The sequence below is a fragment of the Danio rerio genome, chromosome 5 (assembly GCF_049306965.1).
Source record: "Danio rerio strain Tuebingen ecotype United States chromosome 5, GRCz12tu, whole genome shotgun sequence".
Classification (NCBI taxonomy): Eukaryota; Metazoa; Chordata; class Actinopteri; order Cypriniformes; family Danionidae; genus Danio; species Danio rerio.
In genome coordinates this window covers 35,752,788-35,774,302 of record NC_133180.1, presented here as the reverse complement: position 1 = coordinate 35,774,302, position 21,515 = coordinate 35,752,788, and the positions used below count along the sequence as shown (strand labels likewise).

Below are 21,515 nucleotides of genomic sequence, written 5' to 3'. Positions count from 1 at the left end.
AATCTTAAGTTTGAATCCTTTCCTTGAACTTTCTGTCAAGCTACTTCCCTATCTCGATAAATGCAAAAAAAATTAATTATTTTATTGCCATGTTTGTTTCATTTTTTAGGTCGAATATGTTTTATTGCATTGGTCAGGTCAGGAAATTTCCCAGAACTTTCTCAATCCCATCAAACATCTCTATCTCTCCAACTTTGCTTCCTGTCAAGCTACTTTCCGATAACAATAAGTGCAACAAAAAAAAAATTGTACTAAACCAAGTGAAATAAGTAAACCATTCATTAAAAACCTTATAAACTTAAAATATATATTAAGAAGATGCATTGAATGGCATCTAGTGTTTTTTTTTTTCAGAATCTTATAATAATTTAATTTACAATTTTTTTTGCTCATAATCATGGCAGAATTGTGATTTATTGTTGTTGTCGTTGTTATTATTATTATTACTATTATTGGTATTATTATTAATAATACGATTCGTAATCCAGAATCTTGCTGCTTTGGTTTGAAAATGCACTTATACTGTAGTTATCTGTATGCATGTCTGTATGTGGTTGTGTGTATTTGCGCTTGTGTGTGTGTGTGCGTGTGCTTGTGCGTGTGCATGTGTCGTCCTGTGAGGCCAGTATCCATTGAATCAATTTGGGGATGAAGCACTTCATGTCTTCTGCTGTTTTCATAACTCCTCTCACTCTCATTAATAAAAGCCTGTTTTTATTTCCAGGTTCATATGAAGAGGAACCAATCCAGTGAGTATTCCTCTTTCTTTTTTTCGTCCTCCCTCCATCCCTCTGTCACTCTGAAGGTTTGGCTCTGGAGAGCGCCTGCCATTTTGACTTCTCTTTTTCGTTTTTCTTGGCCGTGACGTTTCTCGCCAAGCCTCCTTCATGTTGCTCCGGTGACCTCTCCAAAGCCAACTCATCCCATGAGAAAATAAACATCATCTCCCATTTTTTCCTCATCCGAGTAGCGCGGCGTTGCCTCCTTAAGCCATGAGCAAGATTAACTGCTTAATTGTGTGTTTATGTTTTTCTATCCATCATAATTTTACATTTTTCCAGTAAATTGTGGCTTAAACGAACACAGATGCATGCCAGAATGTAGTGTTTACACTGCGGCGTGTTCTCACATCCAGACCGTCGATTTCAGCCTCCCAGGAAAGTTTTACATGCTTTAAATCCATAAGACATAATTGAGCTCACGGTAGAAACGTTTTGTTATTCTTGAGATGGAACGCTAAACATTTCTTCAAAGAGCCCACTTACCGCAACCTCCCGCATGCGTTGAAATGAAAAGATCTGGCTGATAAGGTGATCCGATCAGTCTTTTAATCCAGTGGTTACCAAAGTGGGGGTCGTGGAACAATGACAGGGGGTCCCTTGGTGATTTTCAAAAGTCAAATAAATTTTATTAAACTATTTGAATTCCCATATTTTATCCATAACCCACAGAAGACAAAAATAGTAGTTAAAAGTTACATAAAAAGCAACAACATGTAAATGAAAAGCCATCAGCCTTTCCATTATTTTTTTTCTCATAGGATTGGTGTGTTTATGTTAGATTAACAACACAGCAATAGCGTCAGTTGCAGCAGATTTATTTTATAGCACCAGGTTAAACTTTCTGACACCTTTATGGCAATCAAATACATTAAAATAAATGTAGACCGTAACTAAATATTGAGAATGATCTCTGATTAGTCTCCAAAATTAAACCAAGAATAGACTTGTGCTGAAAACATTGTGCCGACCAGTTTCTTTTGGTAAGTTTAATATTAAATTAAACAAATTAATAAATGACTATAAAATAATATGATTGTTTGACTCTTGAACTTTTTTGTGCTGTCAATATGCTCGTGTTTACATAGGCCTATTGTTGTGTGCACAACTTTTGTATATTTATAACCACCTCCAAGAAATGTGGGGGTCGCGTGTCACTCGCATTGTTATTTTAGGGGTCGCGGGCTGAAAAGTTTGAGATACCCTGCTTTAATCCACTGTATGTGGAAAATATTACGTTTACTGTTTGATCAAATCACTTATTTGAAATCAAAGTTATCAACACAATTCTTAACTGTTTTTTGCGGAACAACTTAATTGTTTTATGTTCAGTACACTTGCATTTGCAAAAACAAAAAAAGTTAACTTAATTCCTTCGTGTTGTCCAAACAAATCGATGAATCCTGTTTTTTTTTACAGTAAAAGTTGCTTTTATGGGAAATATAAAGAAATAGCTGACAGTATTCTGAATTTAAAATAAACTGTTTATTTAGATATTTAAAGGAAAAATATCTAAAGCAGCATGTTAAATTCAATTGTTATTAAATGAGATTCAAAAAATTTTACTTATCATTTAGCATTGAGTGATGATGAAGGTAATATAAATTAAAATGCACAATTAAAATTCAATATCCACTGATATAACAAAATGTTTAATATCTGACAATAGCCAGTATAGTACAGTTATATTTTCCTTCCTGCTTAATACAGATCAAATACAGTAAGTCCAGAATCTAATGTGTAGCTCATACATTTTAACCATGAAATTTGGTATATACAGTTGAAATCTAAATTATTGAAATATTATTTACTGTCATCATGGCAAAGATGAAATAAATCAGTTATTAGAATTGAGTTATTAAACTATTATGTTTAGAAATGTGCTGAAAAAAATAAACAGGGGGGCAAATAATTCAGGGGGGTAATAATTCTGACTTTAACTGTACATAGTATACAACTTAAAGCATATTCACAACTGAACAGTATTTTAAATATGAATCTCGAACATACTCACTGTAGGAATGACACGACAGCACACTTTTCCTTCAATGAATCCAAAGTCAGGTGAGTAATGCTGAGGAATCCTAGCCAGTGTACCCACTCACGACTTTGTTTGTGTTGGTGAAAATGAGGGATTCTGGTCAAGTCCGGAAAGAATTACAAACAAAATGTGCAAATTATAAACTGATTCTTTATACCGAAACTAACTCAATCTGTTGTCTTTTAACATTGTCATTTGTCCTTAATTTACTGTTTGTCTTTGGGATTTGGTCTCAATATGTTCCATTTCAAATGTACTCTGCAGACCATTTGTGGCATTTTGAATATGTATTTGATTATGTACTGTAAATGTATTTTGTGATGAATGGGGTTGCATGTTCGTGTGTTTCATGCAGTGAAGTCCTCAACTTACAACCATTTTAAACCATGTAAAGTGGCAATTAAAGGGGTAGTTTACTTAAAAATGAGTAAGGGTTATTTAGTAATCTTAAAATTGGTCTAAACCTTCATGAGTTTCCTTTTTTCTACTAAACTCACAAAAGAAAAGAAATTCAACAACCAGACAGTTGAGCTTCTATTGGCTTTCATAGTGTTTAGAATTGTTTTATTTAATCAAATTGTTAGACATATCTTTGGAATTAGAATTTTGTTGAATAAACAGACAGAATGAACATTTTTAGGGATCTCTACTTTCAAGTGATTACTGCTGCCCATTTTGAGGGTTCCATTTTTATTTATTTTATGCAACATAATAACATTTAACATCTGAACAATCTAGTATTCCGAATTTGATAGTATCATAATGACTTCATGAAACACATGAGCTGCATTTTGAATCGGGGTCTAATGTGTGGTCTCAGCACAAGAACTTGAGAACTTGTAATTGTAAAGAGAATTTTTAACCTTTTTAAGGAATTTCTTGATTCAACTGATTCCAGATCATGAATAAAGTGTAAAGAGTTGCTCAAACTCATTGTGATTTCTCATTCATCTACAGATGATGAACTGGCACGACCCAAGATCCCACAGCCACCCTTAAATGAGTAAGAATTACTAATCTTTCACCCTGAAATAAAAAAAAGTTTAATCAGTTATGTATTTTGTATAATTTTCATGCACTTAAAGTTGGCAGATATAAATCTTTACTCGAAAAAAAACAGTGCATTTTAAAAACAATTACAAAGAGAACACAACACGCATTAGAAATGTAGTTTTCTACTTGTACATATCTTCATTTTTTATTGTACAGTTTGTTTTCTTCTCTCATTTCAAACAGTAGATTTTCCAGTAATGACCTGCTGTCTTTGGATCCATTTGGCCCAACCAGTACCGGCTCCAGCTCCTCTCTACCACAATCATCAGGTAACCCATCTGTTACATACAGAAACAAAACTGAATTAATATCATCAATAATCAACTTATTATTGTTGCTAGACTGACTATAAACCTAAAGCTAAGTGGTATTTACATGTATCTCTCAAAGAAAAAAAACACTATGACCATTGTCTGTTTGCATTTGTGTAAAATATACAGCTGTGGAGAAAATTGACAGAGTACATTGAAATTCTTTTGTTTCTCTGGGTTTATAATTTGCAATTACATGCCTTGAGTAAAATGTATGATGGTGTCTCTTTGAAATTTAATGTAAAAATGTTAGCATCTACTCCATAAAATCAAAATTGGTAAAGAGAAAAGAAAAGAAAAATGTTTTTCATTTGTTTCTAAAGAATATACTTCCAATGTTATAACTTCAGAAGAAAAAAAAAGAGCAATTTCGGTGCAATAGTGAAATGTAATTGTAATTAGGTCAAGACATGCCTGGAACTGCTTTAGCTGTGCTTTTATTTGAACATAATTGCACTCCTTACAATCAACAGCCCTATTGTATAAATATATACATAGTTTCACACTATGGCATTTAACATATTAGAAGGATACAATCATTTGCCCCTTTCACACAGTAATACCGGTAAATATCAGGAAAATTTCCGGAATGACTTTACCGGTATATTCAAAAAAGCGCTGTTCACAGAGGCGAGGACGTTATGGAATTTTTCCAGAAAAGACCGTCCATTCTAAAATACCGGTAAATTCTGACATCATTCACCACAAATAAGCTTTAAACGGCTGCGCTTGTATTTGTAAACATTTGACTACATTACAAACTCTGTGGATGATCAGTTTGTAAACAACTTTGATGAAAACATATGGAGGATGGCTTTCGCATGTCGAGATGTTCATAATATGTGTGTGTGTTGGCGCTCACAGGCTGTTTCACAGCCACACGGAAAGCTTGAAGGTAAACAAACAGCGGCTTATCATAAGCATCTTATCGATAATTAATTACACAGTTGGCATTAATAAGAACATATAAACGTTATCTGACTAACTTCTAGCAGCTAAATGCGTCTGGGAAAATATTCGAAGGCTTTTATTCTCATAAACCGCGCGGACGTAAATGCGTCTGACTGTTCAGATTGGCTAAAGCAGACGTCTCACGACAAGACGTGCACGCGCTTTTTCCGGCAATCTTCCTTCTGCATTCACACAGCGCATTATTCCGGCAAATTACTGGTAATGTTACAACATCTCTTTCAGGAAAATAGCCAGAACGAATTTACCGATATTTTCAAAAACGACCTATTCACACATACAACCTTTCCAAAAAATTGCCGATAATTTGCCGGAAAGGTGTGTATGTGTGAAAGGGGCTATTGTCTGTGAATACATATAATAGACATCCACATCTCAGGGTCAGCATCTACACTGATCTCAGTGACAGAGTTCAGCTTGACAGTGATGGGAGTCTGAGCGTTTTTCACCGACCACACACACACACATTGTACAGGCAGACAGTCGTAAGTCATTCAGCCTTCACCTCCTCCATCCCCCAGCCTCTGGGATGCTTGTCTTAGGTCTGACCTCCTCTATTATTGATGATGCTTACAGGCTGGTGAAAGTGTCTGGGCTTTTCTAGTCCACAACAGTCGCCTCTAGAGAGCTTGCTCAGGCTGCTTCTGTCACGGAAACCCTCATTTCCCACAGTGACTTCAAATTCCTTGTCTTACTCAGTCTGTCCTTTAGCAGGAAATCTTTAGTGAACGCTGTGGGATTTTATTTTAGGGTACGTTTTTGTGTTTTTGTTTTCATTTTTTTGTCATTTGCTATTTATGCCCAGAATGGGCTTTTTGGAAGTGTATTAGAATTGGCCGAATATCTGAAGTCTTCTGCCCATTTTCTAAAGAACATTTCATAACCAAGGCTTTATTTGTGAAGTAGAAGACAAATTCCTTTGCAAGTCATTCATACTGTAAGTCCATCCATATTTTCATTTCTTCAATAAATTTACATTAGAATAGCTTTTATGTTCGATGTGCATATTCTCAGAGTATGTTCAGCCTGCTCTTGTCTTTCTCCTTTGCTCTTGACCTTGATTGTTGAAATGATATTTTCACATCCGGGAATTCAGAGCATTCATATTTTGACAGTAGATTTGACCGGATTTTGATACTTTGGTCTTTAGATAAATGTAATGTATACGTTTATCTTAAATACATTTCAATATAGATTAGTAATAATTTCTAATAAAATATCTTTCCCAGTAAATATAGCTAATAATATTTTATGCATTTAAACAAAACACTTTTTTTATTAAGCCAATTATATCCATTAAAATAAGAGTTTGGTCATCTAAAAGCTTTAGGAATAGAAAGAAAATACATCTAAATTCAGTTATTAGAAAAATTACAATCTAAAAAATGTAATTAAATTTATATGTTATAATATTTTATTTATTTATTTGTTTCTCTTGATTTTAACTGTTTATTAGGAATTTATTTAAAGTTTTTTTTTTTACCAATAAATTAATTTGGGTGTACTAATTTTTGAACTTTAATCTTTAGTTTATTTGTTTGATTAGTTCCAGTTTTGTCTTCGACTATCTAATGTATATCCACACCGTAAAACCCAACAGTCAATTTTATCAAATGAAATGAGTGTTAACTCAACATTTACTGAAAGTTAATTCTATTTATTTGAAAATAGTTTTGAGCACAGGGTTGAGAAAATGTGTTAATTAAATACCTCATAGCTTCAACTTAAATGGGTTAAGTTCAAAGTACTCGTATAGATTAGTTCTTTAACTCAAATTGTTTGTAGAAATCGGTTTCCTCAAACAGTTTGAGTTGCCTTAACTTATTGGGTTTTACAGTAATCAATTGGTTTGAGTTCTCTTCATTTATTGGGTTTTACTGTGCTTAAATTGCTTCATTTACTCAAATGGATTAAGTTCACAGTACTTATTAGGATAAGTTTTTCAACTTAAATAATTTGTTGCAATCGGTTTCCTCAAATGGTTTGAGTTATTTTAGCTTTTTGGGTTTTACAGTGCAGAAATATATTAAATAGATTATTGTAAAGCATCCTGTATAAAATATTAACTTAAAAGGGAGATTTGTTTGTTTGTTTGTTTGAGAGATCAAACAGTTTCTAACCTTACAAACTTTTTAACCTAACAATCCTTTTAACTTTTAATTTCATGAAATTTTACATGAATTTTTCACAATTTGTTATTGCTAATTATAATATTGCGGTAGATTCCAGTCTGACTTTGTTGTGGGTTTAAAAGACATTGTTCGCAATCAAGCGATCTCGACGATAAGCCTCTCAGTGCAGTCACTTAAAAACTGCCCAGCCGTCAGTCAAGCTCTGACCTCTGCTACGAGGGCCAATCATAATCCAGAGTTAATTGGCACCTTCAGAGGTCAGAGGGCGGGGTTTGGAGTCTGTGTGTCACAGACATTGTCAAACATGATCTTGTTATGCTTCTGACCTGGCAAACGAACAAAAAGAGCAGTGAAGAGGATATTAGTAACATGGCGAGGTATTGCACTTACATTTTTGCTGCTTCTTTTTTTTTTCCTTAGGAGTTTGTAATTTCTTCCATGTGTCCTTTTATGTTTTAATTGAAATGTATTTACTTTGTTTTTTTTTTCATATTTGCTTTGTATTTGTTCATGACTTTCTTTTCGTAGACCTGGCTTCTCTCTTCTTAACATCTTTCCCCACATCTCCCCTACTGCAGTTAAATGATGAGGTTTTTGAAGACCCAGGTAAAGCTTATATGAGCAATGCCTGCAGTTTGATTGGCGGAATAAAACTCTTCCCATAACAGACACTGACCCTAATGGCCACAAAATATGCAAAAATGTGAATGATGATAGGAATGTTTTGCTTGAACTCACCGCCTGTCAAAGATCTTAATATTTCTAAAAGAAGTGTCTCTGAAAATGAGTGTTTTTTTTTTGCATTTTCGGTGGAGAAAAGATGATAGCATGGAGCTGCACTTAAAAAAATGGTCCTCATTTACTCACTCATGTGTGAGACTGAGGGAGTAAATGATGATAGAATTTACACATTGACCTAGACCTTTTTAACAATTTGGTGTCATTTTGAATCTTTGCCAGTCGTTTACATCAGTAATTTATTTTTGGTGGCTTTATGTGTTTGTATTAGTTAAGACTGATAAGAGTTCAGGAATGTCTGAAAATGTTTTAAAGGGATTGCATTTCTGTAGAATTCTTTTGACTATTGTTTTATAATAATCTTGTTATATTTTTTATCATTTTATAAATGTTTACTTGTATTTTGTTTTACATCCAATGTTTTCAGTATTTTATTTTTATGTATATTATTTTAGATTTTTACTTTTTTTACAGTTGTAAAGATATTTTGTTGACAACACTTGACAAAACAGTTTCATTTGTTCAACAACTGCTTTAAACTAACAGTGGAAAACATTTTTTCAACATTTATGAATCTTAATTTTATTTCCACATACTACTACTACAATATTAAAACTTTTTTAACGTGTTGTTAATATATTGTGAACTAAGATAAAATTATATTTTTAACTAACATAAAAGTAACAAATCCTGTAACATTGCTATTTATTAATGTTAATTACCTCTTTAAATAATTCCAACAATTGTGACCTTTTTTGTAAAGTGTTTATTTTTCTTCTAATTGTATTTTTATTTTATTGTTGTAAACATTTTAATTTTACCTCATGTGCTACCTTATTTAAAAAGGTCTGTTCATTTATTTACTTTTATTGTTTACAAGTTGGTGTTAACGTACTAAAAAAAATATTTTTGCTTCTTTTTCAAACTACTTATGTAAAATGAGTGAAGCTTTTTAGGATGACTTAATTGTTTAATGTTCAATCCACTTACAGTTGCAATCATAATTATTAGCCCCCCTGAATTATTATTTTCTTCCCCAATTTCTGTTTACCGTAAAGAAGATTTTTTTAACACATTTATAAACATAATAGTTTTAATTACTCATTTTTAATAGCTGATTTATTTTATATTTGTCATGATGACAATAAATAATATTTGACTAGATATTTTTCAAGACACTTCTATAGAGCTTAAAGTGACATTTGAAGGCTTAAGTATAGGGTATAGTACAGGTTAGGGTAATTAGACAAGTTATTGTATAATGATGGTTTGTTCTGTAGACTATCGAAAACAAATATAGCTTAATGGGATAATCTTTTGTACCTTAAATGTTTTTTTTAAATTAAAGACTGCTTTTATTCTAGAATTTTTTTTATTTTAGCTATTTTATTAAAGCAAATGAGACTTTCAACAAAAGAAAAAATATTATCAGACATACATTAAATATGTCCTTGCTCTGTTAAACATCATTTGGGAATTATTTAAAAAAGAAAAAAATTCAAAGGGGGTTAATAATTTTGATTGCAAGTGTACATTTGTTAAATTAACTTTTAACTTTTTAATTTGTGTTGGAACAACTTGAATGAATTGTGTGGAATCCTGCAATTTTTACAGTGCACTCAAATAAGGACATTTACTGTTTGTTCAAACTACTTATTACAAATGAGCTACAAAAGCACAATTCTTGAGGTATTGTGGGACAATATAATTGTTTTATATTCAATTAAAATGAATATTATATAATTGAATATTAAATTAGTAAAAACCAATAAGTTACTTAATAACTTCATGTTGTGTCAACACAAATAGATTGGGATTGAGCTCGCAGTGTGTGACATTGTCTTAATCCATTCAATCTAATTAGCCTGCATGGTCACACATGTTTACATTTATCTCATGTAGTCATTTCAGCATACTATCAACATGTTTAATTTCACAACCGTGCATTATTCTCTTTCTGTCTGGTGACCCTTGAAGCAGAAGTAGACGTTCAGCCGGAGCCCACCTCTCCTTCAGGAGTCAGTCTGGAGGTTTCCGACGCTCCTGCTTTCCCTCTTCCCCCTACACTCTCCCCTCCTGCCACACTTACAAAACCCTGCACCCCGCCGTTCCCTGCTCTCCCCTCTCCACCCTCTACCTCTCCTTGGGACTTCCCGGATGAGGCAGTTGCCCGTCTCCATCCTGGCCCGCCTCGAGCTCTTAGCGTCCCTCCAGCCCTTCAGCCTGCTGCTAAAAACTACATTACTCAGAAGCCCCCTCTCAGTGCTCCAGCCACTGGTCCAGACGTGCTTGCGTCCTGGGCCCAGAGCCAATGGATTGCCTTTAACGATGCCTTTGTGCCATGTCGTGGACCATCCCAGCAGCCAACGAGGCCCCGTTCAGTGCCTGTGTCTCAACAATCCAAGCTTTTCTTCGGTGACCCATTTAGCAGCACAGGGCGAGAGGAGAGCCACTTTCTGAAGGAAACGCCAGCCCGGCCAGTGCAGGATGGTAATATTGAGGAGTTTCTAAGCATGTTAGAACATGGCTACGTTGTGATGCAGTACATGTGCTGTGGTTTGACAGAGCTGATGGTTTATGTTTATTAATTGTTTTCTGTAGATTTTTTTTTTCAGTTAATTTCATTATATATATTTTTTTTATTTGATTTTGTTTGGTGAAAGTGTGTGTTGTATTTTTGCCTTCTTTTCTGCATTGTTTTATTTATTTTATTATTATTTTTTTTAAGTCATGTAAATGTAACCAATTATTCTCCTGTAAGCCATCATAGTCTTAATTACTGTTTGGGTGGCAATGGGAAGGAAATGTGTGGCCAAAGTTTGTTTAAAATGTATTTATTTACTAATTCACCTTTAAATATGTGTTTATTTTTTATTTGTAATTATCCCCCCCCAACCCCCCCCCCCCCATATTTATTTTTGTGTTGTTTTTATTAATTTTATTTTTACAGTTGAAGTAAGAATTATTTCTAGCCGAAATAAAACAAATAAGACTTTCCAAGAAAGGAAAAATATTATCAGACATACTGTGAACATTTCCTTGCTCTGTTAAACATCATTTGGGAAATATTTAAAAAAGAAAAAAAAAATGTAAAAGGGGGCTAATAATTCTGACTTCAACTTTATATATTCCTGATTTTATTAAGATGTGTTGTTGAGTTATGCAAAGAAACACCGAAATGCTTATTAATATCTGTGAAAATCTAAAAATACAATCTTCTGTAATCCATCACAGTATTTCTGTTTAGCCAGGTACATACAGTAAGAAAATACATGGTCCACGTTTGGTTTTTTGGTTTTAATATACTTTATTTTTATTTTCCCCTCCAAAGAATTTTCTGCATTAATATACATTTAATCAAATAGTTAGCTTTGAAGAGGTGTAAACACTCATTTTAATCACCTTTAGCTTGATGTAGTAGGATAATGTGTGGCTAAAATTTGGTATGATTGATTGATTAATTTTTGTCTTTTTCTTTTTGTCTCATTTTTTCAGCCACACAAAGTACCTCATGCAAATGGCATTTCAAACAACATGACTAAGATGGTTTAGGAGTTGCATGTTTTATGTTGTGTTTATTTACTTGAGTTTCCTTATTCTTTTTATCTGTATTTACTTTCTGGTTGTATTTAATTTTGCTACATAAGAAAACATAGTCTTATATTGTCACAGTAATTGCGTGAGAATACACAACCAAGTTTATAAGGTGTAAAAAAAATGTTTAATTTGTACATTTTGAGCGTTAACTTGTTTTCTGATGTCAAATAGCAGCATTTTGAATGTTTTCTGCAATTCAGAGAGTGCTGCCTCCTCACTTCCTCTTTTTTTTTATTTACCTTGTGGTTCTAACAATATTTTTCTTTTCTTTTTTTTGCATTCACAGTTCCGCCTCCAAACAGGCCGACCACTCCCCTGGGCACATCATCTATAGTCCCGCCTCCAAGACCATTATCACGGCCCAAACTGGCCACGGGCAAGCTCACGGGCATCACTGAGTCAGTGAGTACAGCAGATCTTTCCTGATAGCCCTTTTCCCAGAGATGGGATGGAATGAAGAGCGAATGCTCTGAATTGTTGATCAGGTAGTTGTTCTGTTTTCTGCAGGGCCGGCCATTCAGTCCTCCTAAGCTGTTAAACTCCAGTCCTCCTCCTCCTGCTGCTCCTCTGGCTCGTGCTGAGAGCTCTTCTTCTCTCAGCTCCAACACCTCTCTGAGTGCCAGCAACACACCCACTGTCGGTGAGTCACTCAAACACACACATTTCCATCAAAGCATACACAGTTTGCTTTCACAATATCATCATTATCATTCACATACATCATAAGGCAATACTTATACTTTTTTTTTATTTATAACATTTATTCGTTGATTTTTACAGGAATAAAATCATAACTGACATATATTGGGATATTTTTGGAAGCAAGCTACTGCCATGGAATAAAAAAAAGTTAAATACATTTTAAAAAGCTCTCACAAATCTGTTTAAATGTTTTTATCATCAGTATAAATCGTGCAATTTTTACTCTGTTTCCTACACATTTTGTGTTTGTTGCTCACAGTTTTTACTTCAATCACAATTTTGATTTTGTATCTCAAAGTTCTGCTATTTTTCAAGTTAGGGACAATTTGATTTTCTGACATTTTAGCACAATATTGAGTTGAATCTCATAATTCTGTCCTTTTTCCTACAATTTTAACTTTATATCTTGGAATTCAGACTCAAAAATAAATGTGATCATTTATTTATTCAATTATGAGTTTGTATATCACAACTAGTCACAATGTTTAATTTATATCTAAGTAAATCATAATTATTATAGATTATAATGGTGGAATAAGCAAGCTTGCGCACATGAATAATTCAGTTTTAGTACAATATTGTGTTAGGATAGGTTAGGGACAGACCTGTCCAGACTGTCTAATTTATTTAAAGAATAACTTAAAGATGGCCTGGATGTCTGGGAAGATCGGTTTCCACTATTTGTAGCTATCTTTTCTTAAACTGTCTTATGTTTTGTGTTCCCAGGGTTGCATGCATTGAGCCCTGTACATAATATTTTAGGCTCCAGTCAAAGTAACAAGTTCTTTACACATTCCCATTATAGTTGTACTGGTTCCCTCTTTATTTTCCCCTCCCTTAGGCTTGTATTTTAAACTAAGGGTTAGGGTTAGAAAAAGTGCCATGCACAAATAATAATCTACACATTGTATTTCATCATATGGTTAACGCATCACTCACCAGATCACTCCATCCTCACCATGTAACTGGCGGGCTGTGCTCTCGCCCCTGTTTTTTTTTCTTTCCCTTTGTGGTTTCCTTCCTTTCATTCTCACATTTAAGAGGACGATGTGTTCGTGGGGAAACTGCCCACGTTTGAGAAGAGATGTGAGACTCCGGCAGGTACAGTGGAAAGAGCCTAGAAGGACATTTTGTTTTAACTCACTAACTGACTCATGGATGATCATCATCTGTCCCTGATCAACCAGTTAAACCACACCTTCTCCCATTCTGGCACTCACTGTTTGATCTTTAGTGTGTTTTATCGGCCTCAAACTAATGTGGATAGCGTCTAATCAATAAAACATGACTATTGTGTTATTGTGGCTGATGAGGATGCATGACAGAAATGATGCGGCTCACAAATTGCTTTTTTCCTGTTGATCTGTCAGTGTTTGTCACTGTGATAAACTGAATTGTCTGATTCACATTGCACATTTTTATCCATACTTTGATGTCTGTTTTTTTTTTTATTTTTTACTTTTTCTGTCCATCTCATAGGAACATCTCGCGGGCCCAGTCCAGTGACTCTAGCTTCCCAAGATGCATTGCCTATTGCGGTTGCATTCACAGAGTCAGTCAATGCCTATTTCAAAGGAGCAGATCCTAGCAAGTGAGTTTCACAACAACTGCCCTGCTAAAAATCATATGGAGTAGGGCTACGTAATATATTGTTTCAGCAATGAAATCGCAGGATGTGCAATGTTGAGTCTGAATTATAGCTGACCAGGAGCCACAGAACACATGTGATTTGTAGAGTCAATGCAGAGTTTAACCATAATAGAGTCAAAGTATCATTAGCATGTGTTTTTCAGGCCTGTGACCGTGAGCATTTCAAGAGAGTTCCAAACAACATAATTGCTTGTCCCCAAATGTTTTGAAGTGTAATCAAAAATAATTTTATTTAATTATTTTTGCGATTAAGACTATACAGAGTTTTACATTTGCACTGCAAAAATGCTTTTCTTATTAGTTTTGTCTTCATTTAAGATCAAAAACAATATTCTTTTGCTTACCCCCATTGACAGATTACTTTGCTTGTTTTAAAGCAAATTTACATTGATTTAGAGTTGTTATATCTGAAAACTAAATATTTTTTCTTGTCTAAAAATATTTCTTGATTTAAGAATTTAGATATTTGGGAAAGCATTGTGATGATTCAATATCTGTACATAATGGCCCATTTCCAATGAGTGGTACGGTGGTACAGTACTGTTCGATACGCTTTTAAAGCCGTTTCCACTGTCTAAAGCAGGGTTTTTCAAAGTCTAAGACAGTGGGCCTCCCTTTTGACACAACTTATCTATTAGCGCCCCCCTCCTCCCAAACACGCACGCACGCACGCACACACACACACACACACACACATATATATACAGTATATATAAAGACACAGACAGATGTCAGACTGTTAACTCACTTTTATCATCATTTGCATGAAAGTGCAATTATTTACAGAGTAATAACAAGTATTTTAATATAACGTTTTTAAAACTAATATGATTGTTCAATATGAATAGAACAGATCCAAGAACTGTCCATCCCAGTCAAAACAGTCAAAGTTTAGCGGGTCTCATGTTGTCTTTAGCCAAAATATGTTGACAAACCATACATAAAGGTCGTGGTTCATCAGCTGGTCCTGTCCACGTAAATCCTTAACTCAAATACTGATCATCATATCGTCGTCTTTTGGGTTTAAGCCCTGAACTTGAAGGCTTTGAATCGGGGGGGTCTTAGAAACCGATCATTGTATTAGCAGGCATATACCTGTATTGGCGGGCTTGTCAAACAGAAACGAATTCACAGCTATGGCCTTCTGGGTAAAAAAGGTTTTCTTATTTTTGGCGTATTATTTTTTTAGCTTTGTTTAATTAAAATGTTTAAATATAATAAAAAATACATATAATAATTAAACTTAATAATTATATTTTTATTATATAATTTTTTTTCCCGCACCTCACCTGACATGCTCTGGCGCCCCCCAGGGGAGGCGCGCCTCACACTTTGAAAACCTCTGGTCTAAAGGCACCAAAAGGCGAACCGTACCATACCACTTTATGGGTACCCTTTACAAAAGGTGGAGCTAGAAGTGCAGTTGAACGCTATTGGTTTACAGAGATACGTCACTAGCGCATACACAAGCAGGAGAATGAAAACAAAGAAACCACCATTTTTAAAAAACGTGAAATTACATCGTAAAACTATATACATATAATAAAGAGCCATGGTCGACCCAAGCTTAAACAAACCTTGTCGTCCTCTTGATGAACAGCCACAAAGCCAAGAAGAACAAAATCTACTGTGTCCTGTTGTTATACGAGGCTGTCTAAAAGTGAGAGCGGTTTCACTTTCTCCAGAGAGCAAGCGTCCGCATCTATATTTAAAATAACAAACTTCATGAGCTGATGATAATAATGTACGATTATTGAAGTGCTTCTGATATCTGATCTTTTCAGTAAACGGACAAACGCATGAGTGACGTGCAAAAAAAAACAAGAGAAGCCGGAAAAAACAGCCACTTCTGCAACTTAAAACATGAACAAACTGCCATGTTTAACTATTATCATCACCTTTTGGACTATTATGAACTCAGAATGACAGAACTTTCTAACAATAGGTTAGATGTGCTGGTGAAAAAGAAAGATACAGACGAAAGGTTTGCACCGACTATATGTTGCATGTTGTTTTTGAATAATTTGTATTTGCTAATTCTTAAAAAATTGTACGAGTTTAGTCATACGAAAATGTACAATTTTAAAAATAATGCATGGTACCCATCCCCGCCCCTAAACCCAACCGTCATTGGGGAAAGAGCAAATCACACTAAATTGTATGAGATGAGATCATATGATTTCACACGAATTAGCCACAAAAAGTTACGAATTGCTGTGAGATTACGTATATCAGGTTTTTTTTAATATCGTGCAGCCCTAATGCATAGTAAAAAACTTTTAAAAAAAAATTTAAAAAAAGAATGAAGTCTTTAAACAATGCATTTACTGAAGAAGATCTGAATATTTAATTGTACTCCCTTTAAACTAGTCTTTTTTTAATCCCTGAATGTGGTTTTTAGGTGCATAGTGAAGATCACTGGAGACATGACCCTGTCCTTCCCCAGCGGCATCATCAAGATTTTCACCTCTAGTCCTTCTCCTGCTGTACTCAGCTTTAAACTCTTAAACGCCAGCAGATTAGAGCAAATCATGCCCAACCAGCAACTACTGCACAGGTCAGTTTTTGCACAGACAAATGTGTTATTGCTATTATAATTTTGCATTCTGATATTGTTCAGTGTTGTTAGGGGGAACATGCATTTTAAAAATTGTCATTATATTCAAAATGGTGTAAATGGGATATTGCATTAAAGCCAACTATTTTATATTATAAACTTTTTACAGTATTTATGATTAAGTAAATGCTGCCTTATTGAGTATAACAGACTTCTTTTAAAGATAAAAGAAAAACTTTTGCAGCGAATATAAGAATATAATTAAAGCAATAATTTGTATTTTCTTTTGTAACATCCTTCTTATTTTAGTCCTGAAGGCTATACTTTACCTAAACCGACCCTCACCCTTTTTCTTGTTGTGCGGGTTCGTGCCAGCATCTTCCAGGCATGACTAATCAAATCAAGAGGGATTTGTGATTTAATAGCTGAACTGCTGCAGTACAGTTAGTTGCTCCATGCTGCTACAATGACACGCAGCAATGAATTATTAAACCCCTAATAGTTTTCTGTGTGTGCGTGTGTGTGCGTGTCCAGTGACTCCTCCCAGAGTGACACAAACACAAAGGACTTCTGGATGAACATGCCTGCATTAACGTCGTTCCTCAGGAAGAGCTCTGAGCAAAACCCTGCCGCGTCCTATTACAACGTGGACATCCTGAAGTACCAGGTTCATAGCCTTTCATACAGTTACCAGTTTGCAGTACTACTCTGTTATTCTATGTATGTTTTTAGGAAATGTGAGTAAAGCTTGTTATTATTACAGTATCCTTACTGTGTTATTGAGGATAAGATCAATCTGATTATGTGTTGCACTTTGTCAAATCAATGAAAATAAACACAGACAAGTCAAGTTGCTGCACAAGTTGCAGTGATATCACTTACATTATAATTTTCATTTATATAGCACCTTTCCATAGCTCAAGGTCGTTTAACATAGCAGACATCCACATTCACTGTACAAACACTTGAGCTATTGCGGTTCATTATACAAAATACTGATTGAAAAGATATGTTTTTAGCTTTTATTGAATTCAGATATAGGGCCCTATGATACACGTGTTTGGTGTGATTTGTTGCTATTTTCAGACCAGCGCAACCGTAATTTTCATGTTTTGCACCATGTTGTTTAAATAGCAAATTCATTTGCACCACTTTGAGGACCCATGGGTGTGCTGGTCTAGAAAGGAGGTGTGTAAAGGCGCATTGTTGGCACATTGCTTTTTTTGAGGAACTAAAATAGACTGCATCATTGACCAACTAAAAGCTGGTCTAAAGTCCAGCACATAACTTTTAATCATGCGCCTATGCGAGTCCAAATGCTTACCCATTGCTTAATACACACATGATGTACAGCAATACACAGATATCTTTACATATGAAAAAAAAATTAAAATATTAAAATGGTACAAAAATTATTATTTTCTACATAAATAAATAAGTAAATCACACTGAACTGAGCTAAACTGAACTGAACTTAAACACTAAAAACTGAACTACACTGTTCCAGTTACTGAACCACACTGTTCCAGTTACTATGACCATTTATGTAAAGCTGCATTGACACAATCTACATTGTAAAAGCGCTATACAAATAAAGCTGAGTTGAATTGAATTGAAATATAAAAACCACTACCTGCACGTCTTCATCACCTCTGGGGCCTTTTTTCAGTTTATTTATAACAATTTGCTTTTGTGTAATGTTATTAGTATTAGCGGTATTATTTATTATTTATCATTTATCATTTATATATATATATATATATATATATATATTTGTCTTATTAAAAACGAGTTTAGATTTGTTCACCTGTTGGTTTTGGACCATAGGGGACATAAAAATAGGACATGTGTTTGAACGTTTTCTGACCACGCGTCATTATTATTGTTAATTTATTTGTTTGAAATTAGAACTGAATTTATAAATAGTTTCAAAACAAATCTTTGTGCTTAACAAATAAAATTAAATATGTAGGCTAATGAATGTCTTCAGTGGAATGCATACAACACTGTTACCTTACTTTACTAAAGGGGTAAAGCATAAAAGAGAAAGAGAAAGTAAAGTGGCAGAATGGAGGATGCTCCTTCTTTATCCTCGAGCTGCAGACGGTTTGTTTAACTGTTTTCTGGCTAGTGAAGCCTTCAGTTTTTCTACTTACAAAGTCTGCCATGCGCCAAAATGCGCCATGGCGTGACGCAACTGACTCTTAAAGTGGATGGGAGATGAGACTCTGATTAGTTTAATGCGTGTTATTCTCAAAACAAACTCATTAAGAGAATAAGCACAACTCTGTTAGATCATCCGCCAGGGTGCAGACAGTATTTTTCTGTCCTTAAAATAGCAAAAGTGGATTCAGACACGCCCTTAACGCTTTTGCGCCATGTGCTTTAGACTCTGCACCTAGATTGTGAAAATAGAGCCCATAATGTATATTAGACTAATAGTACATTTACGTACAATGAAAGTTTCACAAACGTTAGTTAAAAACAGTCATTTTAGTACCTTTCACTCCTTAATAAACTCTCAAATGGATAGTTTACCCCAAAGATAACATTTTTGTCATCACTTGTTTCAAACCTGTTTCATACTTTTGTTCCAGTTTCTTCCAAACCAGTTTCTTTTTCTGATGAACTCAAAAACATTTTAAAGCAAGTTAGAAAGTGATAGTCATTGATATCCATTGTGTAGTTTTTCCTACTGAGGATTTCATTTGCTATGAGTTTGTCAAAATATCTTCATTTATTAGTATAAAAAGAAACTACTTAAGATTTGGAACCACTTCAGGATGAGTTTTAATAAAAAAACTTTTTACAAAGTTTTAATTTTGGAGTGAAATATTACCTTAAAATTAAGCCGTTCACACTACACCCAATGTCAGAGTTAAATGAAGGTACTTCATTAAGAACTGAAAATAGGGTTGCATTTATCTACTATTCTCAATATAAATCACTTTCCCTGCTGGATTTGAATTGTATTATATAAATTGCTTTGAAATCTAAATTGCAGCACATTCCGATGATTAAAAAAATATATCTTGCATTTTAGAGGATCTGTACAAATATTTAGTGTGTTTGATCATTACGTTAATCATGCTACTGATAAGTCATGGTGAATAATTTTTTGTGTCTTTTTAGGTGTGTTCAAATGGGATTCAGTCGACACCTCTGAACCTGGTGGTGTATTGGAAGTGTGCTCGTAGCACTACAGACTTGCGAGTGGACTACAGATACAACCCAGAGGCCATGCAGCCACCCGCACCTCTCACCAATGTGCAGGTTTTAGTACCGGTCAATGGTGGTGTAATGAACATGCAGTCTCTCCCCAATGCCATCTGGTGAGTTGGAGAGGCAAAACACACAAACATACAAACACACACTATTTTGTAAAGCAAATAAACAACCTGTTCATTCTAACATTAAGTTAAGTATGAAATGTATAATACCATTAAAAATGATTGGGTTTGTAAGATTTTGGAAGCTGCATTTATGTGTCTGAAATACAGTATAACATTATCAGTGTCAAATAATATCACCATTTTTAAATAACTGTTTCATATTTTAATATATTTTGATAATTATTTAGGCGATTTCTAAATTTTCAGCAGCCGTTCACTCACTTTGCTTGTTTAAACTACTTATTTATAATAAGCTGAATCAACACAATTCTTGAGATTTCAATGGGACAACTTAATTTTTTAAGTTTAATCCACATAAATTTGTTAAAAGTTAACTTAATCAATTTGTGTTGGGACAACATAAATTAATTGTGTGGAACCCTGCATTTTTTACAGTGTTCCTCCAGTTTTCAGTTTCACATGATCTTTCAGAAATATTTACTTTACAGAAAGTCTTTACTGTAACTATTGATTTATTTAATGCATCCGTGCTAAATGAAAGTATTAATGTTAACACTTTACAGTAAGGTTCCATTAGTAAATGTATTTACTAACTTGATCAAGCAAGTTATTTGTTGTTAGTTATTAACTCAGAGTGCATTAACTAATGTTAACTATCACATCTTTCACTAGTGCATTATGCATGTTGTACTATGATTAATAATTACTTTTTAAGTATTGTTCATTCTTATTTCTTGTTAGTGAATGCATTATTAACAACAGTATTGACCTCATTGTTTAACCATATTAGTTATGTTAAACAACAAATCGAACTGATCCTGAAACTTCAGTTGAACTCAGTTGAACAGTTTATGTGTTTTTGTGTTTTATTTAGGAATGCAGAACAGAATAAGTCATTATGGAAACTGAGTGACATCTCAGACAAGTCTGAAAATGAAGGCAAGAACAAACACTGCTCCTTAATGCTTCATGTGGATTTACTGCTAGCATTTTTTTTTAATGTTTTTGACCTTAATATCAGATCATTTGAGAGAAATTCGTATGGTGCCATGTACAATCGTAACACTGTAACTGTAAAAATGCAAAACATGCCAGTAGTTAAAACACACACAAACACATTGAAGATGAAAACAAAATTAATAAATGGATAAAAAATAATCTTAATAACCTATAGCACAATAAAAAAATAACAGAAAGTGGTCGTTTTTGAGTGCAAAACTATTTTCATTAACATTGTTTTCAGGGGGATTAAAATACAGGGATGCAAACTTGTCACCTTTCTCTGAAATCTGGAGTGAAGATTGGTCAGTGCTTTGATTTATATAGATCCTAGAAATTTCTACATTTTAGGAGCATTTGGGGGAAAAAATGCACCAAATGTCCTGAATTTGGGGGGAAAATTGTACCAAATGTGGGACAATCTTTCCTCCTTACATACTGTAAAATAATGAAGATCAGTGAGTCATTATGTTTCTCTTCCTATCTTAAGCCTTCATATGACTGCATGCAGTTAATGGCAAAATGATGAGCCCTCCTGTGGAAATTAATTTAGTTTAATTATTTTTCAAGTAAATTCCCCAAGTAAAAGAAAACACATTTCAACACATTATAAAGATAATAATATTAATAACTA

General features: G+C 34.0%; 1 protein-coding gene and 1 long non-coding RNA gene across 30 annotated transcripts in view; one reads left to right on the top strand and one right to left on the bottom strand.

Annotated features, from left to right (window-relative positions):
* The window catches only part of fcho2 (FCH and mu domain containing endocytic adaptor 2), a 77,328-nt gene that overhangs the window by 51,410 nt on the left and 4,403 nt on the right, over nucleotides 1-21,515 (top strand). For 2 of the 29 annotated variants that reach the window (XM_073950425.1, XM_073950417.1), the window contains exons 15-25: nucleotides 725-749; nucleotides 3,778-3,823; nucleotides 4,057-4,142; nucleotides 10,004-10,513; nucleotides 11,907-12,022; nucleotides 12,128-12,260; nucleotides 13,802-13,913; nucleotides 16,374-16,529; nucleotides 17,064-17,196; nucleotides 19,662-19,861; nucleotides 20,757-20,821. In XM_073950425.1, the coding sequence (XP_073806526.1) occupies nucleotides 725-749; nucleotides 3,778-3,823; nucleotides 4,057-4,142; nucleotides 10,004-10,513; nucleotides 11,907-12,022; nucleotides 12,128-12,260; nucleotides 13,802-13,913; nucleotides 16,374-16,529; nucleotides 17,064-17,196; nucleotides 19,662-19,861; nucleotides 20,757-20,821 (1,582 nt within the window). Of the gene's footprint in view, nucleotides 1-724; nucleotides 750-2,798; nucleotides 2,844-3,777; nucleotides 3,824-4,056; nucleotides 4,143-7,813; nucleotides 7,892-10,000; nucleotides 10,514-11,906; nucleotides 12,023-12,127; nucleotides 12,261-13,363; nucleotides 13,424-13,801; nucleotides 13,914-16,373; nucleotides 16,530-17,063; nucleotides 17,197-19,661; nucleotides 19,862-20,756; nucleotides 20,822-21,515 lie in introns of all 29 variants that reach the window. The other 27 variants (XM_073950424.1, XM_073950416.1, XM_073950436.1 and 24 more) reach the window with 24 other exon arrangements.
* On the bottom strand, nucleotides 12,361-16,374 carry LOC141385842 (uncharacterized). The gene is made up of 3 exons (XR_012406931.1): nucleotides 15,313-16,374; nucleotides 13,134-14,542; nucleotides 12,361-13,085 (listed from the first exon to the last, which is right to left on the bottom strand). It is a non-coding gene; the product is annotated as an uncharacterized lncRNA (long non-coding RNA).